Here is an 18,774-nt window from a genome sequence, read left to right on the forward strand (position 1 = left end):
TGAACATGAACAGACACGAAGATCAGAATTTGTGAATAATTCGTTTATACAGATGTTGCATCAGCTAGTCATAAATACCACGAACTGTTGGGTGTGTGGTCTTATGCCACATACTACAGATAAGGGAATGCCATATTTGGTTTTGCCTTTTTCGTCTAACGGGTCAGTTTGGGCACTCCAATCAATGTTTATCTATGCGAATGAAGCCTCTCCTGTACGTTCCGTCAAAGACAATGCAAGTAATAATGCCTTGATACAGGGAATAGTTGATATGATTAGAGATATCGATGCGTATAACGCTATCCCTAGAGATGAGGTACGAGCATATGTCGGTTGGAATAAGACGACATATAGTGTTAGCTTGACAGAGAAAGAAAGGCAGCGAAGGTCTTTCCCTATTTGGATTGTACCCCACCGAGGTCATCTTTGTTTGCAAGGTAATGGTCAGAATCCGAGAGCTCAGCTTGGTAAGAGCGTGTGTGTTCACACATACGTTTATACGTCCCAGAAATCTCCCCCGTTCATGCCAGCTATAGGCACGTATTTTGTCTGTTATGATAGAGCATACACATGGTTGCCATCTGATTTTTCCGGCAAGTTACGTGGCATTTTTGCTTCCCCCTACATACACTGCTGTTTCCGATTACCATAAGACAAGATATGGTAGAGGTGTAATCGATGCGAAAGATACTGTCGCACAAGAAGCTGGAGACTTCTTTAAGGGTTTCCTACCCTTTTGGGGTCCTATGGCTAATAGTAGGAATATTCGTCAGCTTACGAGAGTGGTTGAAGGCAACTATAAATGAGACTGCAGGTGCCCTTAGCAATATTACAGCTGAGCTTCAAGCGGATCGCCTTATGACATTACAGAACCGTTTTGTTTTAGATATTATACTTGCAGATAGAGGTGGGGTATGAAAATTGATTAGATCTAGTTGCTGCGTTTTTATACCAGATAATGCCCCAACAGTGTACCAAGCCATCTCTAGACCACATAAGTTCTCTGAGTCTATTCATGTGGACGAAGGAGACTGGTCGTTGATGGGATGGTTATGGGAATTGTTGTCCAAATGGGGATGGAAGATTCTGATGTTCCTTGGTATGGCGTTAGCTATCCTTTTCTCGTGTTGTTTATGCATCCAGTGTGGTCCCGCCATTTGTAGTCTTTGTGCTACGATCTGTATGATAAGACCAGTCCCGAGAGAAGTGAAGGATAATAAGATGATGTTACAGCAACACCTTGATGACCTGATGAGAATAGATATAGACCTAGATTCAGATTGACATGAGTTTAGGTTAGTACCTACGTAATGGCAAAAGGAGGGTCTGTGGTTCTGTAATTCTCAAACCTGACTCCATTTTAGTCTTGCCCTCACGTAGGCCTGTGAAGTAGGCCCAACGAACAAGTGGTCTGCCCTTCTGAGTTCGTGCATATATTAACTTGGGTTTTTCTGACTCAATGAACTGCAGAGAGAGTAACCCTTTCCACTTGAAACTGACCTTTTGCAAAACCAGTTTCACTAGCTGATCGTTGTCTGAGCTTTTCAATCACTGTTCAGGACCTCGTTAACCTTTAGTTTCGTTGCACATATCTTATTCTAAACAATATCTAAATTGTTTCTTTCCTTACGACTTTCTTTTCTAAACATGGGTTTTTGCCATGTGTTGTGACTGCCATCTGGTGTTGCCTTTTACTAGGCCTCATAAGTTAGTCTGCGAGCAAAGCAGTCTGACCTTTTGTGGATCATATATACATTGACTAAGGTTTTGTTTGTGCACTGGAGTTAATTTCAGAAGCTGGCCTTTCACCTGGAATTGACCCTGCCAAGCCAATTTCCCTGCAAGATCGTTATCCACTTTTCCCAATCACCATTCAAGACATTTGTTAACTTTTAAGTTTCTTTACGTTTCTGTTATCTTGCACATTATTTGAAACTACTTTTCTTTACTGTTTCTTCATTTCATGGGTTACGCTTTCAATTAAGGGTTTGTTCGGCCCTTCCAGATTATTATTTAGATATGCCTAAATATTAACTTGTGGGTTGGGACACTGTAAAATGAGCTTTACTGTATGATGCTGTGTGATGTCATGTATTTTCTATTGGTTGAATTTTGGTGCAGGGGCGTGCATTTTAAATGTACCTTTTTGTGTATAAATAGGGATGTCTCGCCTTAGTAAAATTGAGCAGTTTCTTGAGTTGTACACCGTGTGGTATTACTGGGATTTCTGCTACTAGCTGCAGCTAATAAATTTGATCTCTGACGCCACCTAGAAGTATTCCGTGTCTCTGTATACCAAGGCAAGGGAACCCAGAGGACTTTGGGTGTATCCCTGGCGCCGCTGGGTATTTGAAAACCCGGTTCTTTAGAGGGACTGGTTTGGATGAAAATAAACGATCTATGGTTAACCAGTGCTTGAGTATTGCAAGGTTCACTGGTCAGAATTAAGGTGCCAAATACACTTCGGGACAACAGATCCAGGGTGTATTCTTGTGGTTTCTGGGACCAATAACCGGAGCATCCATAGGGATGATTCTCCATTTAATGTTTGTCATTATACTTTTTTTTTTATTTTTTTACTTTGGGGATAGGCTTGGGGCTGGATTGGATGGATAGAGATGAATTGAGTTTAGGCGTCATTAAGACTGCTCGTCGATGCGTTAACCCAACCATTGCGCTCTTTACTTCTGTAAAAGCTTTATGTATACATTTCAATAAAATGAAATTAGGAAAGAAGAAGTCAAATTAGGCTACTAAATTAAAGCTGCATGAAATAATAGTCAAGATACTGCTGCATCGATAGAGAATTATCAGCTATACCAAACTGATGTAGTCATTCCCACTCAGGAGTTAAGTGGCTTCTTGGCAAGAGATGCTCAAATAGATAAAATGTCATCTCCTCATTGTCATCGCAATACATTTGCTGTACATTAGAGTAAATATTGTACATCAAGTGGAAATCGTCACCAGGATAATCAGTACCTCTCTGCAAAAACAAATTTTCTCAGTTGGTCTCAGTCTACTTTACTGCAGCTGAAAACAAACTTGGACCTGGCAAACCTTCCCAATTTCCAGCCAATTACTACACTGCTCTTTATTGCAAGTATTATGAAATCTAAGCCTACTTCCAGTTCCAATTATACCTAGGAAAGAATCTGCTGCTCCCGGACTTTAAATTTGGATTCTGAGACAGAGGTCACCAAGTTTTTTGGGGCAATTTATTTGTCCCCTTTGCTTTGGTGTCCTCCAGGCTTCGCCAATAGTCGTCTGTGTTTACCATATTTGTAACACATATATGCTCCAACAATTCTATGTAACTGAGGGTTTGAGCTGCAGTGTCAGCAACATGCCAACAATGCCCAAGTTGTGTTTAATCATCACAAAGTAACAATGACGCCTGTAGTGCCTAAGAATGGCACAACAGTAAAAATGGAAAACAGTTGGCAGTGTACGAATGACAATAACAATTGGGTCCCGCTCTGGTCTTACTTTCAAATAAGCTTCTGGATACAATGAATGAAGCCTTACAGAATGGCTGCTTACTGGTTTCTGTAAGAATAGTGGTCTTACCTATGCTAGAAAAAGACCATACTTGCTTTCAATGATATACACGTTTGTCTATGATTTATACTGATGTTAAAATTATTAGTAACGCAATAGCAACCACATTGGCAAAGGTTGTCCTGTTGGTGGACCATCAAGATCAAACATGCTTTATACCTCTCAGGAACATGGGTTGTGAAGTTATGTAGGCTAGCCCATGTCAAGTACTCACTAGAAGACAGCAGGAAATCCCTTGATACAGAAAAAACTTTACATACGGTAGGCTGGGACTTTATGTTCCAGGTACTGGAAAAGTTTGGATTTGGCCCTTATAGTATACATAGGATTAAACAGTTATAGTCCTGCCTAAAAGTGAGAGTTCGAGTGGAAAGTGTGGTTTCTGAGAGTTGGAAGCTAGACCAACAAGACAGTGGTGCCAATCTCTGCCACTACTCTTGTTTGCTCTGATAATGAGCTGCTTGCACTAATGATGAGATATACACTAACGAATGGATGAACTGAAACTTGGGTCTACAATTCTATAATAGAATTATATGCAGACTTGCTATTTTTGAGGGATCATGAAAGGGCTGCCCTACATGGTTGTGCAGGAGTATACAGTTTTAGAACAAAGTGGTCCAGGTTACATTTGCTATTACTTGGAACATTGGTCTACTGAGCCTGCTCTAAATGTGGAGTTTACATTGGAAAAAGAAACATTTGAAATACTTGGAAATTACGTTTACTCATAATAGTGAAGATGGCTTGGTCATGAATGTAGCCCATGTAATGGACGAAACTGCATGGTCTATTCCAAATTGACAGAAATGTCCCCTCTCATTGATTGGTTCTGTTGCCTTGGTGAAGTTGTGAATTCTGCCCAGGTGTATATATGTTTTCCAGGGCATAAAACAAGTGTTTCCTAGGTTGGTCTTTAAAAGATTAGATGCAATGCTGACTGACGTGTTCTGGACAGGGACTGGTTCCAGGGTAAAATTGAATATTCTTAAGATCCATTATGATAGGAGAAGACTGACACTTCCTAAATTGGAATTGCTTTACTTAGACTTGCAACTACATCATCTGTGTGTGTCTGGTGACTTGGAGTAGTTGTTGGATGAATGCCTTGTAGGTAGTCCGTTGCACTGCTGGTTTATTTATGGAGTTTTATAAAGCACGAACATGACCCGTCTGGGTACCAGAGTGCTGTAAATATAGCAAATAAGTTGTACATAACAGGAAAAGAGAAAAACAAATGACAATAAGGAATAATCATGAAATTACATATACACAGTATATCATTGAGCAGATCATTTCCAACATCCATGTTATCATGGAGGATGGGGTATAGGGTTCCATGTTCAATTCTCTTGATGAATGAGGTCTGGAAATGGATGACTGGATGATGAGATGTGCCCCATTTCTTGCCAGGCATTCACATTTGGGACTGTCAAAACTTCTTAAATCTAGGAAGGGAAGACCGACACGTGAGATGGGTGTGGCTACTGGATGATAGAATACTCATACAATGCCTTCTTGACCACTGAGGAGGTTCAAACTGGGTTCAGCATTGGGCAGGACAAATTTCTGGTCCATGCTAGATTACCAATCGAAGACATGGTAGGGCTTTCCTGTGAGGTCAAAACCAATAGAATAGACACGTGGCTCAATAAATGCCTCTCTGTACCATGTTATGTTTGTAACCATATCACAGGCCCCTCTTTTTAAAGTAGTGGGTTACGGTTCCCAGGAGAGATTTTTAATATTTTCTGTATAAGATCCCATAAAGAACAGAGAGAACATCAAAGTGCTCCCTCCCACTGTAAGGTTGAGCCCGCCTAGTAGTGAATACCTGAGCAGATGAGGATCCAATGATGAAGCATGCCACATGATTAGCATGTGGGTGAGTACTAAGGAGCAGGGCATAGTGGCTGCTTCTTTTGGGAGACACCTCCACTTTTGGTTTATGGATTTCCTGGGAGGCCACCTGACCCAATGATGCTGCTCACATTAGAACTGTTAACGCAAGGTGGTAGACTGGTTTCAGCTTTATATAAGGCTCTAATCGATGAAAAAACATCAACACTTTTAGGTGTTATGGAATGATGAAAGGATGTCATTGCAATTAATTGCCCATGGATGGTCCAAAATACCATGTAATAAAAAGAAGACTGTCAAGTAATGCAAGACTGCTCCTAACACAATTTATGGATATGTTAAGTATATGCCCAACTCAGCATCCATAATTGAAAAATACTATAAACCCAATAAAGAAAACAGTTGGCCCCACAACCACATGAACAAATAAACTTTGCTGGTTAGTTCTCACCCTTGTTAGGTTAGATCCCACCCCACACCTACATTGGGAAATGCCGGATTTGAGTTGGAGCCTAGGCTTCGGCTTCTGTGAAGAGGCAGATTATGATACATTGGCTGCAGCAAACAGAGCCTTCCATTCAGTTGTAGAGAAAGGACACTTGAGAATGGATGTTGTCTGAAGAGACCTCTTTTTACTACTCTGAAAGATGTGGTTATTCATTGCCCAAATCAGGAATAATATTCCTCTCACACTACTGCTTCATTCTTCATTACCCCATATTTTGGTGAAGTGTAGTTATCGCTTTCACTCTTGCAATCAGCAGAAACCGTAGTCGAATCTTTATCCATTGTTATTTAACATTTTACTTATCTAACGTCCATGTGCTCTGTAATGGGGTTCAGTGTGGCCCCGTGTTGTCCACCTATACAGCAAGCTGACACCCTGACAGTTGTGTCACGCTGTATTAAAATGTGAAATAAATAAATATATCCATGGAATGTTTTAAAGCGATTCTGCAGGGGTTAGCGCTCACCAAAATTAATAATATTCACATTTTCTTGATTTATATAATTGTGTTAGTTCACTAGTGGGTTTGACACCAAGTATCATGTGCAATTTAAGGAACCGATTTGTTTTATTGTTGTGGTGTGTGGTCTCCATTTAACCTTTGGACTGCATTAGTTTTAATTATTTTTCAAATATACTTTGATGGCTTGCTTTCGTTTTCAACACATCTAGCTGCACCTTCATTTTAATGTTCGTCATATATCCATTTGAAATGATCTTGCTAAGTTTTGGAAACTATTGTTAATCTTTAACAACATGTTTTTGACTCTGGGTCAGGTATGTTCAATGAGCCTTTGCAAGTCATTCACATTGTCTCACTTAAGGTCGACTATTTTAACAATTGGTTGTTCGGAAGTTTGAATACATTTTATTATTCTTCACAGGGGTTAGTTGTTAGTCTTCCGTGGTCTGTATTATTTCATAGTTCCTTTTGTTAAAGATTTGAAATATGTGAATGTTTAATCGCTTTCCCTAGGAGCATAGCATGACAGCAATATGTGAGAAGAAATATGACAATCAAATGGAGACACCATTTTTGCATAGTTGGTGGTAAGGTTCAAGGTAAAGCCATTCCAGTCACCCAGAATGGGAAAATATCAACGTTTCAAGTGTGAAATTAAAAACAAAAGCTTCAGTTGACTAACTTTGCAATGTTCAGGCCTTTGAAGAACTTTGCGATGTCCTGGTCAGATGACTGCCATGGCAATCCCCGCGCCCGGACAACTGTGTTATCATCCACAATCTCCATCTTGCTGCTGTGGAGAAAAAACAAAACACATTTGTGTTAAAACATTGTTTAGTTAATTATTCATGCTAGTTTAAAACATTCTATGCATCCTAGAGAGGAGTGCTGCTGGGAAAAATAGAGATTTACTACAAATTTACTTCAATTGAAGAAAGACTATTTTGTATGGCCTTACATTGGAGGAACTGCCTCTTATTCATCTACTGATTCTGGCTTTGGAGATCCACCCCAACAATTACAGATCATGTCACCAGGCCTTCTAATAGTGATCTGTAGTAGACGAGGTCATTAAGAAAAATAAATACCGAGTCAGAAGGCTGTTTGTCTGTTGTGTACCAAGTTGTTGGACTCTGTTAATACCTGTGCTTCACAATTTACCCCGGAAGTGATTTTGCTAATAAAGTGACGATTAGATATTGCCAAGTATTTTGCTGAATTGAGGGAAGTGGCCGCAAGTTTCTTTTAAACAGTGGCGATTATAGGGAGGTGGGAGTGTAATGCACTAGGCATTGTTGCTTGTAGAAAAGAGGTATTTATACTTTCTGGCACTAAAAAGACATCATGGCATGAGCATAACCATAAAAAGTGAAAAACAGCACAAGAAAACCTAAACAATGTGGTACACCCCCAACATCAAGTACCAAAACAAACAGATGATTTTCTTTAACATATAGAGATGTTGGTAAATCATTCCCGATTGCTTAGGAGTCTCAACCCTTCACTATAACTTATGTTCTGTAATGTCCACTTTTTAAAGTATCCTGCTTAGATATTATCCGCTTTAGTGGAATCCTCTGACTCAGTGGAAAGATTTACTTTTTCAAATGTGGTCAATGGTAACTAGAAAAATATAAATATGGATTTCGATTACTAGGTTTCCTGAAAATGTTAATGTGCCATCCAGTCACATACTTGACAATGTTTGCATCCAAATATGTATTTCATTGTATATCATCCGAGTTTTAAATATGATTCCATAAGGGGTTAAATTAATGAGAGAAAATAAAACCCTGATTTTTTACAATACCAACCTAAAAGTAACAAAGACATACTAACACAGGTAATTGCATTTTAAAGCTTGATTATTGTATATTTAATCTATCGGGGGCATGGCCAAGCCGACCAAGATGGTGGATGGTCACAGCTAAACTCCTGGTCGCCCATTTTATCGATCATCATCCTTCGTGCTTGTACACTAATACCCCCTATTCTTGCAGGCACTGCTCATCTTTCCGGGGCCATAGACTCATCAGCTGCCTTTTGGAGCCCAGTTTTGCTCAACCTTGGCCAGACGAGGAGACGGAGACGATGCTTTGACCAAGGCAAGATGGTACAAATGTGCCTCCTCAGTGGAGATTTTTTGTCCTGCTCTGGGCCCAGTGACGAGCTGCCCTACTGGTTTGTGTGCCCGGTGGAGGGGCCTGTGTGGGACCTGGATCGACGGTGGACTGATGGCAATAGCCGGGCTCGGCCTGAGAGGTGGGTCGAAGGTCTCCAGGTGGACAGCCTGGACCCTTCTTGCGCGACTCCCCGGGCCTGATTAGCCCATCTGTGTGAGTGTTCAGATTGGCTCCGCAGGGTGATGGGGGATGGTGGAGGTTTGTTGCGGAGGCCTGGGAGCCCAGGCGTGGTAAAGCATCACTAGCGGACCCCTTCTGCTCACTGGCTGCGCCCTCTTGTCACTTGCTGGGCCCTGCGCAGGGTCTCCATGGTTTGCTTGAGCGGGTGCCTGGATTAGGCCGAGCAAGCTTGGACCTGGAGCGCTGGGGTGGGGTGCAGCAGAGGATTGCTGCGGGTCCTGTGTTCTCACCTGCAGATTGCCCCCCCAGTCTGTGTGGGGGACTTCTGTTACCGGCTGCTGTACAGCTGGATAAAGCCACACCCCTTGGCTTATCACTGCCTCCCCTGTGTCTTCGCACCTTTGCCTGGCTTATCCACCGGGAGGTGTGAGTGGGGTCAGGTTCTGAACTTGTCCCCCATACTGGGGAGACATGCTGAAAGGAGCCCCAACTACACGTTGTGCCCGCGGCTGCCTGGGAAGCAAGCAGTTCAGTCTGAGAGTGAAACCAAGGTGGGTCCACCTCCTGAGATCCAACCTGACCACTCACCATAGCTGAACATGTGATGCCTGTATCTCACCTCCCTCCTTGGCTTTGAGCCAACTGAGTTTGTCCCGGGGGGGTGAGCCCTTCCACAAGCTCATTGATCCTTGGCTTGTATCTGGGGCATGGGGCGTGAAGGACCCCCCTTTGCATGTGCAAACTAATATGAATAGGTGGCCCCCCCATGTCGGCCTGCAAGGAGCCGGTGGGGTAGCCAAGCTGCTCGTCCCCCAGAGACTGGAGATACTAGCAAGATTCTTATGGCTGTCTAAGACTCCAAAACCACATTGGAATCAAAGATCAGAGAGGTGCTGATTGGTGTTGCTCTGCTGTAGCAGGACCTGAGGAACACAATAACCAGGCCAGGGTCCCAGGGATGAAGGGCAGTATCTCAGAAGTCAAAGACAAAGTGTGAGAGCATAGCGCTGAGGGCTCCAGGTTGGCAGGGTCATCCAAGAACCCGACGGATCAGGCAGAAGTCATGGAGAATAGCGCCTGTAGAAGAAATCTCCTCTTTGTTGGTTTCCGAGAAGGGATGGGGGCTTTAGAAATGAGATATTCCTTGAGCAAAAAATTCACAATTAGATGGCCACAGAACAAATATACTTGTATTTCATAAATGAAAGGGCGCACAGGTCACTTGCATAGAAACATCTGCCCTGTGCGCCACTGCATCCTATAATTGCAAAGCTGTTAGGGCTTGACATAGGAGATATTTCTTGAGCAACGGATTCACACTTGGATGACCACAGACCAATTATCCTCGCATTTCAGAATTGAAAGGGCGCACGTCACTTGCACAGAAACCTCCAGTGGGTGTGCCACTCTATCGTTTAACAGCTTTGCAATTATAGGACAGAGACACAATTCTAAGAGGTATGCGTATCTAAACTCACCTTTCGTTCCAAGCCAGTCACATCATAGTCTTCCCAGACTTCACATGAGCAGTCCAGTGACAACAGATATCATGTGCAGGGCCACTAGAATTAGGCGACTGTGCGCCTGCGGCGCTTTTCACATAAATATAGATATGCCGCAGTTGCCACATAATTTATCATCTGCTGCATAACCTGCAGATTTGAATTTGAAAAAATTGTTTCTAGCTCAAACTGTTTAAATTACTAATAACGCAGCGACGTGTTGCCACGGAGTAGAAGGCCCATTGCAAAGGTTCACTGATCATCTTTCGGTTGCCACATAATTTGGCCCTCCCCTGCATAACATCAGTCACCGAAAGCAGCCACATGGCCGTATGGGCTAGGGATTCATGGGCCGCTGAACCATTAGTTTACCCTTGGGTCTGCAGTTTCCGAATTTGTTACACATCACACGAGCCCAGGCCATTCACCCTGTCCGCTAACCCTGACCCTTCCCTATGTGCAATCTCAAGTGGCCCAGGCCAATCAAGTGGGCTCATAATATTGTTTAAATCCCCTCCGAATACTGTTCCGTGACTCCTGGTGCCAGTCCCAGTTGCAACCCTCTAAGAGCATGGAGGGTCAATCCAGTGAGAGAAGGGGGAATATATATGCTCTGGAAATTATAGTGAGTGCCTTCCATGGATCTCTCAATTGCCACATCATCCAAGTGGGTCAAGGGAGGTTTGGGATGCCACAAGTGGGAGGGACCGGTGGAGAAGAACCACTAACCCCTTGCAGCCCACATGTACCCTGCATGATACACCCTGTTGTATCTGTAGCGATCTAGGAATGGGCACTTGGCTCTCATGAGGTTGGTTTCTTGGAGTATTAATACCACCGGGGTATGGTGTCTCACAAACTGGTGGACAGCCCATTGTTTAAACCACTCTAACAATCTATTGACATTTCAGGTCATAACAGTGTAGGCATGCATAGGTGCAAGGGGTCCAGAGTAGCGCGCTACTCACTGAAAAGCACTGCAACACCTCTTCATGGCTAGTAAGCGCTATATAAATACAATTACAGGGGGGTGGATCTGTAGAGGATAATCGGGATGGTTGTTTAGGTGCCCAACAACCGACACAGGCAACACCAGGTCGGTCTCAGGATGTGTAAACATAAGTTGACATTTTCGAGGGACAGCTATCAAGGTTGAGGTGGACGGCATGTGCAAACCATATGGTCCCCCACCTAACGGTGGATGGAGAGAGGCAAGTCTCTTTGGCAGTGGAGATTTCCTCTGCAGATTCTGATACCTATTGAGATCACAAATCTTCAAAAGCCTCTTTCATTGGGAGAGATAGAAGAAGCCCTCAAGGACATGAATTCTAATGAGACACTAGGCCCTAATGGCTACTTGGTCGAGTATTACCAGAAATGCCAACCAGTCTTACTCCGGCCCCTCCTGGAGCTGTATCATGAGGTGATAGCTAAGGGGGGAATCCCACCAGACTGGACTTGGCGACCATTGTGGTGATACATAAACCAGGACAACTGCCAGACAAATGTGCCTCTTCTCGCGCAATCTCCCTCATGAATAATGGAATTAAACTCTGTCAAGGCCCTTGCAAAGAGGGTTCTTCCGGTGCTAAGGTGCCTAATTTTCCCAGAACACAGCGGATTTTTTCCACATCGCAGCACACGTCATGGCATACATAGAGTTCAGCTGGCCCTTGCATGCTTCTAGCACTTGAGGTGCACTGGTGCTTACTGACTTTGAAAAAAGCATTTGACTTTCTAGACTGGAGGTTTCATGATGAGGTGCTCCTGAAACTAGGGTTTGGTCCCAGGTTCAGGTCATATTTCCGAGTCTTATATGCACAACCACATGTCCAGGTTCAGGTAAATGGGGTCCTCTCTCCACTGTTCCTAATCAGTAGGGGCACCAGGCAAGGGTGTCCCCTCTCCCCTCTCTTATTCGCTCTGGCCAGTTAATCTCTGGCAGTGTGGGTCTGTTGAGATGCTCAGGCGAGGAGTTTAAGTGGGGGGGAGGGGGGTGGCAATGGAGGGCAGTATTGCCCTCTATGCAAATGATATTCTGTTTTCTTTCCTATCCATTAATCACTCAGCCTCACCTGACCCACATGCTAGAGGCCTTTGGGGAGGCATCAAGTCTCTGGAACAACGGGTCCAAATTGCTACTGATTCCCTTGAGAGGAGATCGGGATGATAAGACCTGGCAACCACTCCTATCAATGAGCTGCTTCAGCTTTTAATACTTAGATTCAAGCCCGGGCTCAAGTGCAATATGAATTCCTGAGACCGCAAATGCTCAAAACCTGCATTGATCTGGCCTGGTGAGCAAAACTGCCACTTAACACTCTTGCCAGAGTGGCCCAGTTTCAGATGAAGATCTTCCCATGACTAACTTGCTTGCTCCTGGCCTTCCTGTTGCTTATTCAACAGGGCTGGTTTCAGGAGGGGACGGCCAGGGACCATGCGTTTCTGTGTTCAAACTGACCTCCTCGAATGGCCTTCAGCAAATGCATTCTGTCCATATTCGATAGTGGAATGGCAACGGCAGATGTGCCTCTTTATTACTGGGCGGCACAAACCCTATTAACAACTGGCTGAATAGAAGGTGGGATGACCCGGTGTTCGGGAAAAGTCAGCCCTAATGGGCCGCAAGAAAATCCTGGGGATCCTTTATGGTGAAACTATCCCCCAGGACCTGCCAGAGGTCACCAGAGTGGTTCTAATTGCATGGAGTTCGGAGCTGTGGTGGCTTGATTGGGATTGTGAGGTAACATGCCTCTGGAAGGGCTGATGGCTGCTACACTCCACCTTATCTGGATCTCGAGGAGACATCTGGGATGGGGCACAAAAGAAGTCCTTCAAAATTTACAGAGTTCCACTTACACAAATCCCTGTTCTACCGCTACTTACAACTGCGACACTCTCATACCATCAGGAGTCTCTTGTCCATACACATATTTCAGCTCGCTCAAATCAAAGATTAGGGTAAGGTGGGGGGGGACATTCCGGATTTACAAAACATTGGTTATAAATTTCCCTGATTTGATGAGGGGACTGAGAGCATGCTGGGAGGGGTGGTTGGTCCCCTTGGACGACAGCGACTGGCGTGCTGCTTGTAAGGCCCCACTTACTCTGGTCATTTCAGCACGACTACAACTCATCCAGCTATCTCCGTCACACCTATTTCATGCTAATGACATGTTGGCATGGACTTCTGCACGAAGCACAAGGTACCAATCTATGTGGCATGGGGATTTTCTCTGAAACATGGAAAAATATGGGAGGAAAAGGTGGGCGTACTATGGCCTGTTTTAGATTGTCGTGCTTCCTATATGATGTGTGGAATAGGTAAGCACAATGTATTTTGCTGTGACGGTAGTGTGTATTGTTTTGTCCTGGTTTTCAAAAAATGGTTCAAGTATAAAATGGAGATCAGATTTTCCATGCTTAATTGCATCATCACATCTAGGTTTGCAGTCATACGAGCTGCACCACAATATAGAGTACACATCAAAAGCTCATTGTTCCTGGGACAGCAGAGACCGATTCTCCGCATTTACGAGGAACACGACCATCAGACACGAATCCCTGCCTTGAAAAGGCCCTCGGCCGAAGGGTCATACAGGCAAAACACGTGTCGGCTGTTTGTTTTTTTCCTATGTATGAGAATATGAATAAACACAACACACTTGAAACCTATCAATGTACTATTGGAAATGATTCCGCCTAATAAACACAAATTAAGAAGGCACAATCCTCCGCCCACTACCTAGACTTACCCTGTAATGGCTCTTGGGTGTAGCCATTTGTGAGGCACTTGCCACCAAGAGTGGGCCCAGACAACTGTAGCACAAAAGCCCAGATTGTTCCACCCATCCCAGTAACCTACACATCAAATGTTAATTGAAGACAAGACCTCGTCTTAACATGACAGCAGTCTAGCTGTATAGCACCTTAATTTCTGGCATTTACTTTTGCCCTCTTAACTTTGCCTGTTACTTACTTCCCTGTAAAAAAAGTCAACTTTGCCTGAAATTGTGCAGTTAAACATTCACTTTGCCCTAGGAACCAGGAACATTACTTCTAAGGTAACTACATGTTTTTATCAAGGATATTTTTGTGTAATGTAATGTAGTTCTAATTTAGGGTTACTATTACTGTAATTGAAAAATAGTGTAACGAAAACATGTAACCAAAGTTAAATGTTTGAAAACCAACATGTATATAACTATTATGTTAAAGTAAATCAGTGATGTTTACAGTTTGGATCGGGGCTAGTCTTAGTAAAGATTTAAAATTATTCCAATGTAATTTAATGGAGGACTAGGGTATGAATTCATTTACATTTATTTTAAGTACATTATTTTAATTTAGTTAACTATAGGTATGATTTTATCATGATAACTTCAACTTGATTATTTAATTTAATTATACATATATATAAGTAAATAGGTTTATGGTTGGAATTGTGCATTTATTCTAATAAAGTACATTTATTTAGAGATGCATTAGTGTTAGAATAAAGTGACGGATTGTTTAAAATAATGTATGCAGTGTAAGGGATAATATTAATGACATGTAATGTAGTTAGATTAAGGAAATAATTAGCATTATGATAAACTTTAGGAATGAGGTCAAAATAAAGGTGGCAAAATTAAGCATTTTTATTGATATCTGTAACGGATGAGATTAACGATGGATGAAGGAAAGATGGGGGGAAGTAAAGAAATGTGTACGGATCAATAGTAGAAGTAAATACATACAACTGCCTCTCATGAGCTTTACCACAAAAAGGGATCATGTTCCCTTTTTTAGTCATGCAACAATAGAAAGAAATTGATTAATGAGCCTCAAGGAAGTCTTCACACGTTGAAAGCAAGAGCCCTAGTGTCATTAGAGGAGAGCAAGGTCTGTTTTAGGTAATGATGTAGAGTAATTAAAGAGAATATTACACTCAGATACTGAAAACACACATTTTTGTTTTTAAAATCATTTGATGGTCCATCATGAGCCAAGGAAACAGAGTGAGTGATGTGTAGATTAGTGTCAGAGCCTTCTCACAACGATTACAGTCAACAGTTTTCCACTGTCTGAGTCAAAAGGGCCAAATGACCTGACTGACAGGACATCTGATCTGGGGCCAGCTTGTGACTGCAACATTAGATGTACAGGGGACTTTAGCTGGCCAATATTTTCTGTGGGAAAAGAAATATTGACTTCATTGGATCTTTTTTCTGATTATATGAATGTAATCTCAAATACATTTGAAAAATCCTGTTCAATTGCCAACCATAGGTGTGGGTGTGTCATAAAGAGCTGTTTTGTTTCTATGTAGTGTAGAGTTATTAAAATAAATGTACCACCCAGCCATGTGTGAACGTAGAGCTGGCCTGTCAAATAATTCTATTAATAAACATAGTTAGTCCGAGGACTGCTGATAATCGCATAGTCTAATTACATGCATAACTAGATTTTAACATAAAACAGATTTGCTTTCCCAAACAGGTTCCAAACTTTAACAATATAAATAAGGGGAAGGGGCAAACAGCTGATGACGACAGGTGCACATGGGTAAGCAAGATATCCTGCTCAATAAAGGTTCTTGCAGTCATCCGACCATCACAACAGGGTAAACTAACCTCCCTGATCCGAAATGACCATAGGACAGCTAAAGAGACCCCATTTCTGGGCACAAAAGCAGTAAAAGAGACCGCAGCCTAGTGACAGCATCTCACTCATGATGGGGCTGGGACCTGGTTAACAGAGATACTCAAACGAGTTGTAAGACTAAAAGGAGAAAGAACTAGAGATGGCAGGCCTAATACCTGAAGGGCGCAATGCACAGGATAAACAACGTTGGCTTCAAGGTTGAATCACACAGGCCGCACAAGGATCAAGTGTGAAACACCGAAATTGCTTGGATCAAAGGAGGATGAGTCAGATAACATACCAGTGGCAACACCTTTGCAGGATCAAGAAATGATCCTGCTTACACATAACATTTACAGACGGATAGGTTAAATCAGTACTCTTTCTTGAGCTGGAATGACAGGTAATGGGTGGTCCTTCGAAAAGTCCAAAAATATGCTTCTTTATTCAGACAAGGTGTAGATTTTGTGCTACTCCAAGAGACCCTCTTTACCATGGAGGAGAATCCTAGATTACAGAACTGCTGAAAGATGCAAATCTCTTATCCCTTATTGATCAAACCTCGGAACCCCTTCACAATTACTAAAGAAAGAACAGAACTGGTGTAAAGGTACCTAGTAGTGGAATGGAGATTATATGGAGACCCAAAAGACATACCAAACCTATGTCCCAAATCCCTCTCAAATCAACATCTGCAACAAACTAAGCACAAATGCTGCAAGTAGCAATGATATTAGGGGGAAAGTGTAACTGCACACTATGTTGACTTGGACAGATCATTCCCTCAATTACCCAACACCAGGTTCAGTGGATTATCTATACCAGCATTTCCCAAACTGTGGTCCGCGGACCCCCAGGGGTCCGTCTGACATTCCCAGGGGGTCCGCAGGACTCGAGTGCCTGTTGTCGTAGTGAAAAATGAAACGCCGATGCGTCCTCACAGCACACAAGAGCTGTGAATGTTGGCACAGGGGCGGCGAGACCACAAAAATACAATCAGGAGGAGGGGGCAGCGAATGGGAAGTGGGCAGTCAGGGGGGTGGGCCGCAGGGGGCACAGTGGCTGGGGAAACGAGTGGAACAGAAGGCAAAAGAGGCACAAAAACAAGGAAAAAACAAGTGGCACAGAAGGCCACAAAAAACGAATGGAATAGAGGGCAGAAGGGCACAAACAACGAGGGAAAAATGAGTTGAACAGAGGGCAGAAAGGTACAAAAATGAGGGAAAAATGAGTGGCGCAGAAAGGCACAAAAAACAAGTGGAACACAAGGCAAAAGGGGCACAAACACAAGGAAAAAACGAGTGGCACAGAGGGCAGAAAGGCACAAAAAAAGATTGGACCAGAGGGCAGAAGGGCACAAAAAACGAGGGAAAACAAGTGGAACAGGGGGCAGAAAGGCACAAAAAAACTAGAGAAAAACGAGTGGAACAGAGGGCAGAAAGGGACAAAAAACGAGTGGAACAGAGGGCAGAAGGGCACAAAATAGGGAGGGAAAAACTTGTGGAACAGAGGGCAGAAAAGCACAAAAAACGAGGGCAAAATGAGTGGCACAGAGGGGAGAAAGGCACAAAAAACAAGTGGAACAGAGGGCAGAAAGGCACAAAAAACAAGGGAAAAACGAGAGGCGCAGAGGGCAGAAAGGCACAAAAAACGAGTGGAACAGAGGGCAGAAAGGCACAAAAAACGAGGAGAAAATGAGTGGAACAGAGGGCAGAAAGGCACAAAAAACGAGGGAAAAAACGAGTGGCACAGAGGGCACAAAGGCACAAAAAACGAGGGAAAACGAGTGGAACAGAAGGCAAAAGGGGCACAAAAACAAGGGAAAAACGAGTGGCACAAAGGGCAGACGGGCACAAAAAACTAGTGGCACAGAGGCAAAATACAGAATATAGAAATACAGGGGCAGCTAAGAACAGAAGCCAGAAAGGACAGAGAGGCACGGGGGCAGCGAGAGGTACAGAAGGAAAGACCGGGCATAGAGAGCACGGGGACAGCGAGTGAATTTGCTCTGTACACTGGACTCATCGCTTTGTGCACTATCTTGCTAGAATGTTCACAATATTCGTTGGGGCATGTCTTTATTATAAAATGCTTCATAATTGTATAATATTTTAGACCTTCTTAAACTGTGAATAGGTAAAAATGCTAATAATTCACAATCATTTAACCTGTTGCTGTAAGGAAGGGTCACCACTCCAAGGCTCTGGAATGAGAATGTAGAGGTGTTGCTATGGCTGAGAGCAGGAGACGTGTACCACTAAATAATACACTGCTGTATGCATACATGTCCATGCCAATAGACCCAATTCAGGCAGTCTCCCTCTTGAAATTGCCTCTGCTTCAAAAGGCGTTTTTAAAAAGAAATTTAAATTGTAGAAATTACTTGGGGGTCCCCGGCTTCCAGTAGTGATTCATTGGGGATCCTCAGGAGTCAAAAGTTTGGGAACCACTGATCTATACGATTCCTCAAGTGGTACACAATAGGACATCATAAATGCTTGGAGGGCTTCATACCAATTAAAAGGAGATTACTAATTGTATTCTTTTGTGTACAAATTAAACTCCAGGTTAGATATATTTCACTTATAGCCCCATTACAAGGGCAGATGGACATGGTAGAATATTGGAGTAGAAACCGTCAGATCATAATCCACTTCAGTGAAAATGAACTTGGAGAAAACGTCATACCTAATTACCATCCTAGCAATTACAATCATCGAATCTCCAAGACAGTACTTTCCGAAGCATCATAAGAGAAGCTATAAGTAATTATTTTCTACATAATGTGGGTTCCACAGTGGACTCTATAGTGGAGTGGAAGTGTGGAATGGCTATATTACAGGCATATGTACCATATTCTTTCATGTGGGACGGACCAGGAATTCTAATTTCAGTAATAAACAAGCATTGGAAATGCAATAGGTCTCGCCTTTGTTTAAGCTAAAGCTATTT

General features: G+C 42.9%; 1 protein-coding gene across 4 annotated transcripts in view; it reads right to left on the reverse strand.

The window, feature by feature from the left end:
- Positions 1 to 18,774, reverse strand: part of ESRP1 (epithelial splicing regulatory protein 1) — a 395,873-nt gene that overhangs the window by 260,416 nt on the left and 116,683 nt on the right. For all 4 annotated transcript variants that reach the window (XR_013610504.1, XM_078687020.1, XM_078687021.1 and 1 more), the window contains exon 7: positions 7,075 to 7,185. Coding sequence is in view for 3 of the 4 variants with exons in the window: in XM_078687020.1 (XP_078543146.1) it covers positions 7,075 to 7,185 (111 nt within the window). In the remaining variant the exon portion in view is untranslated. The remainder of the gene's footprint in view (positions 1 to 7,074; positions 7,186 to 18,774) is intronic.

The sequence above is a fragment of the Lissotriton helveticus genome, chromosome 4_1 (assembly GCF_964261635.1).
Source record: "Lissotriton helveticus chromosome 4_1, aLisHel1.1, whole genome shotgun sequence".
Classification (NCBI taxonomy): Eukaryota; Metazoa; Chordata; class Amphibia; order Caudata; family Salamandridae; genus Lissotriton; species Lissotriton helveticus.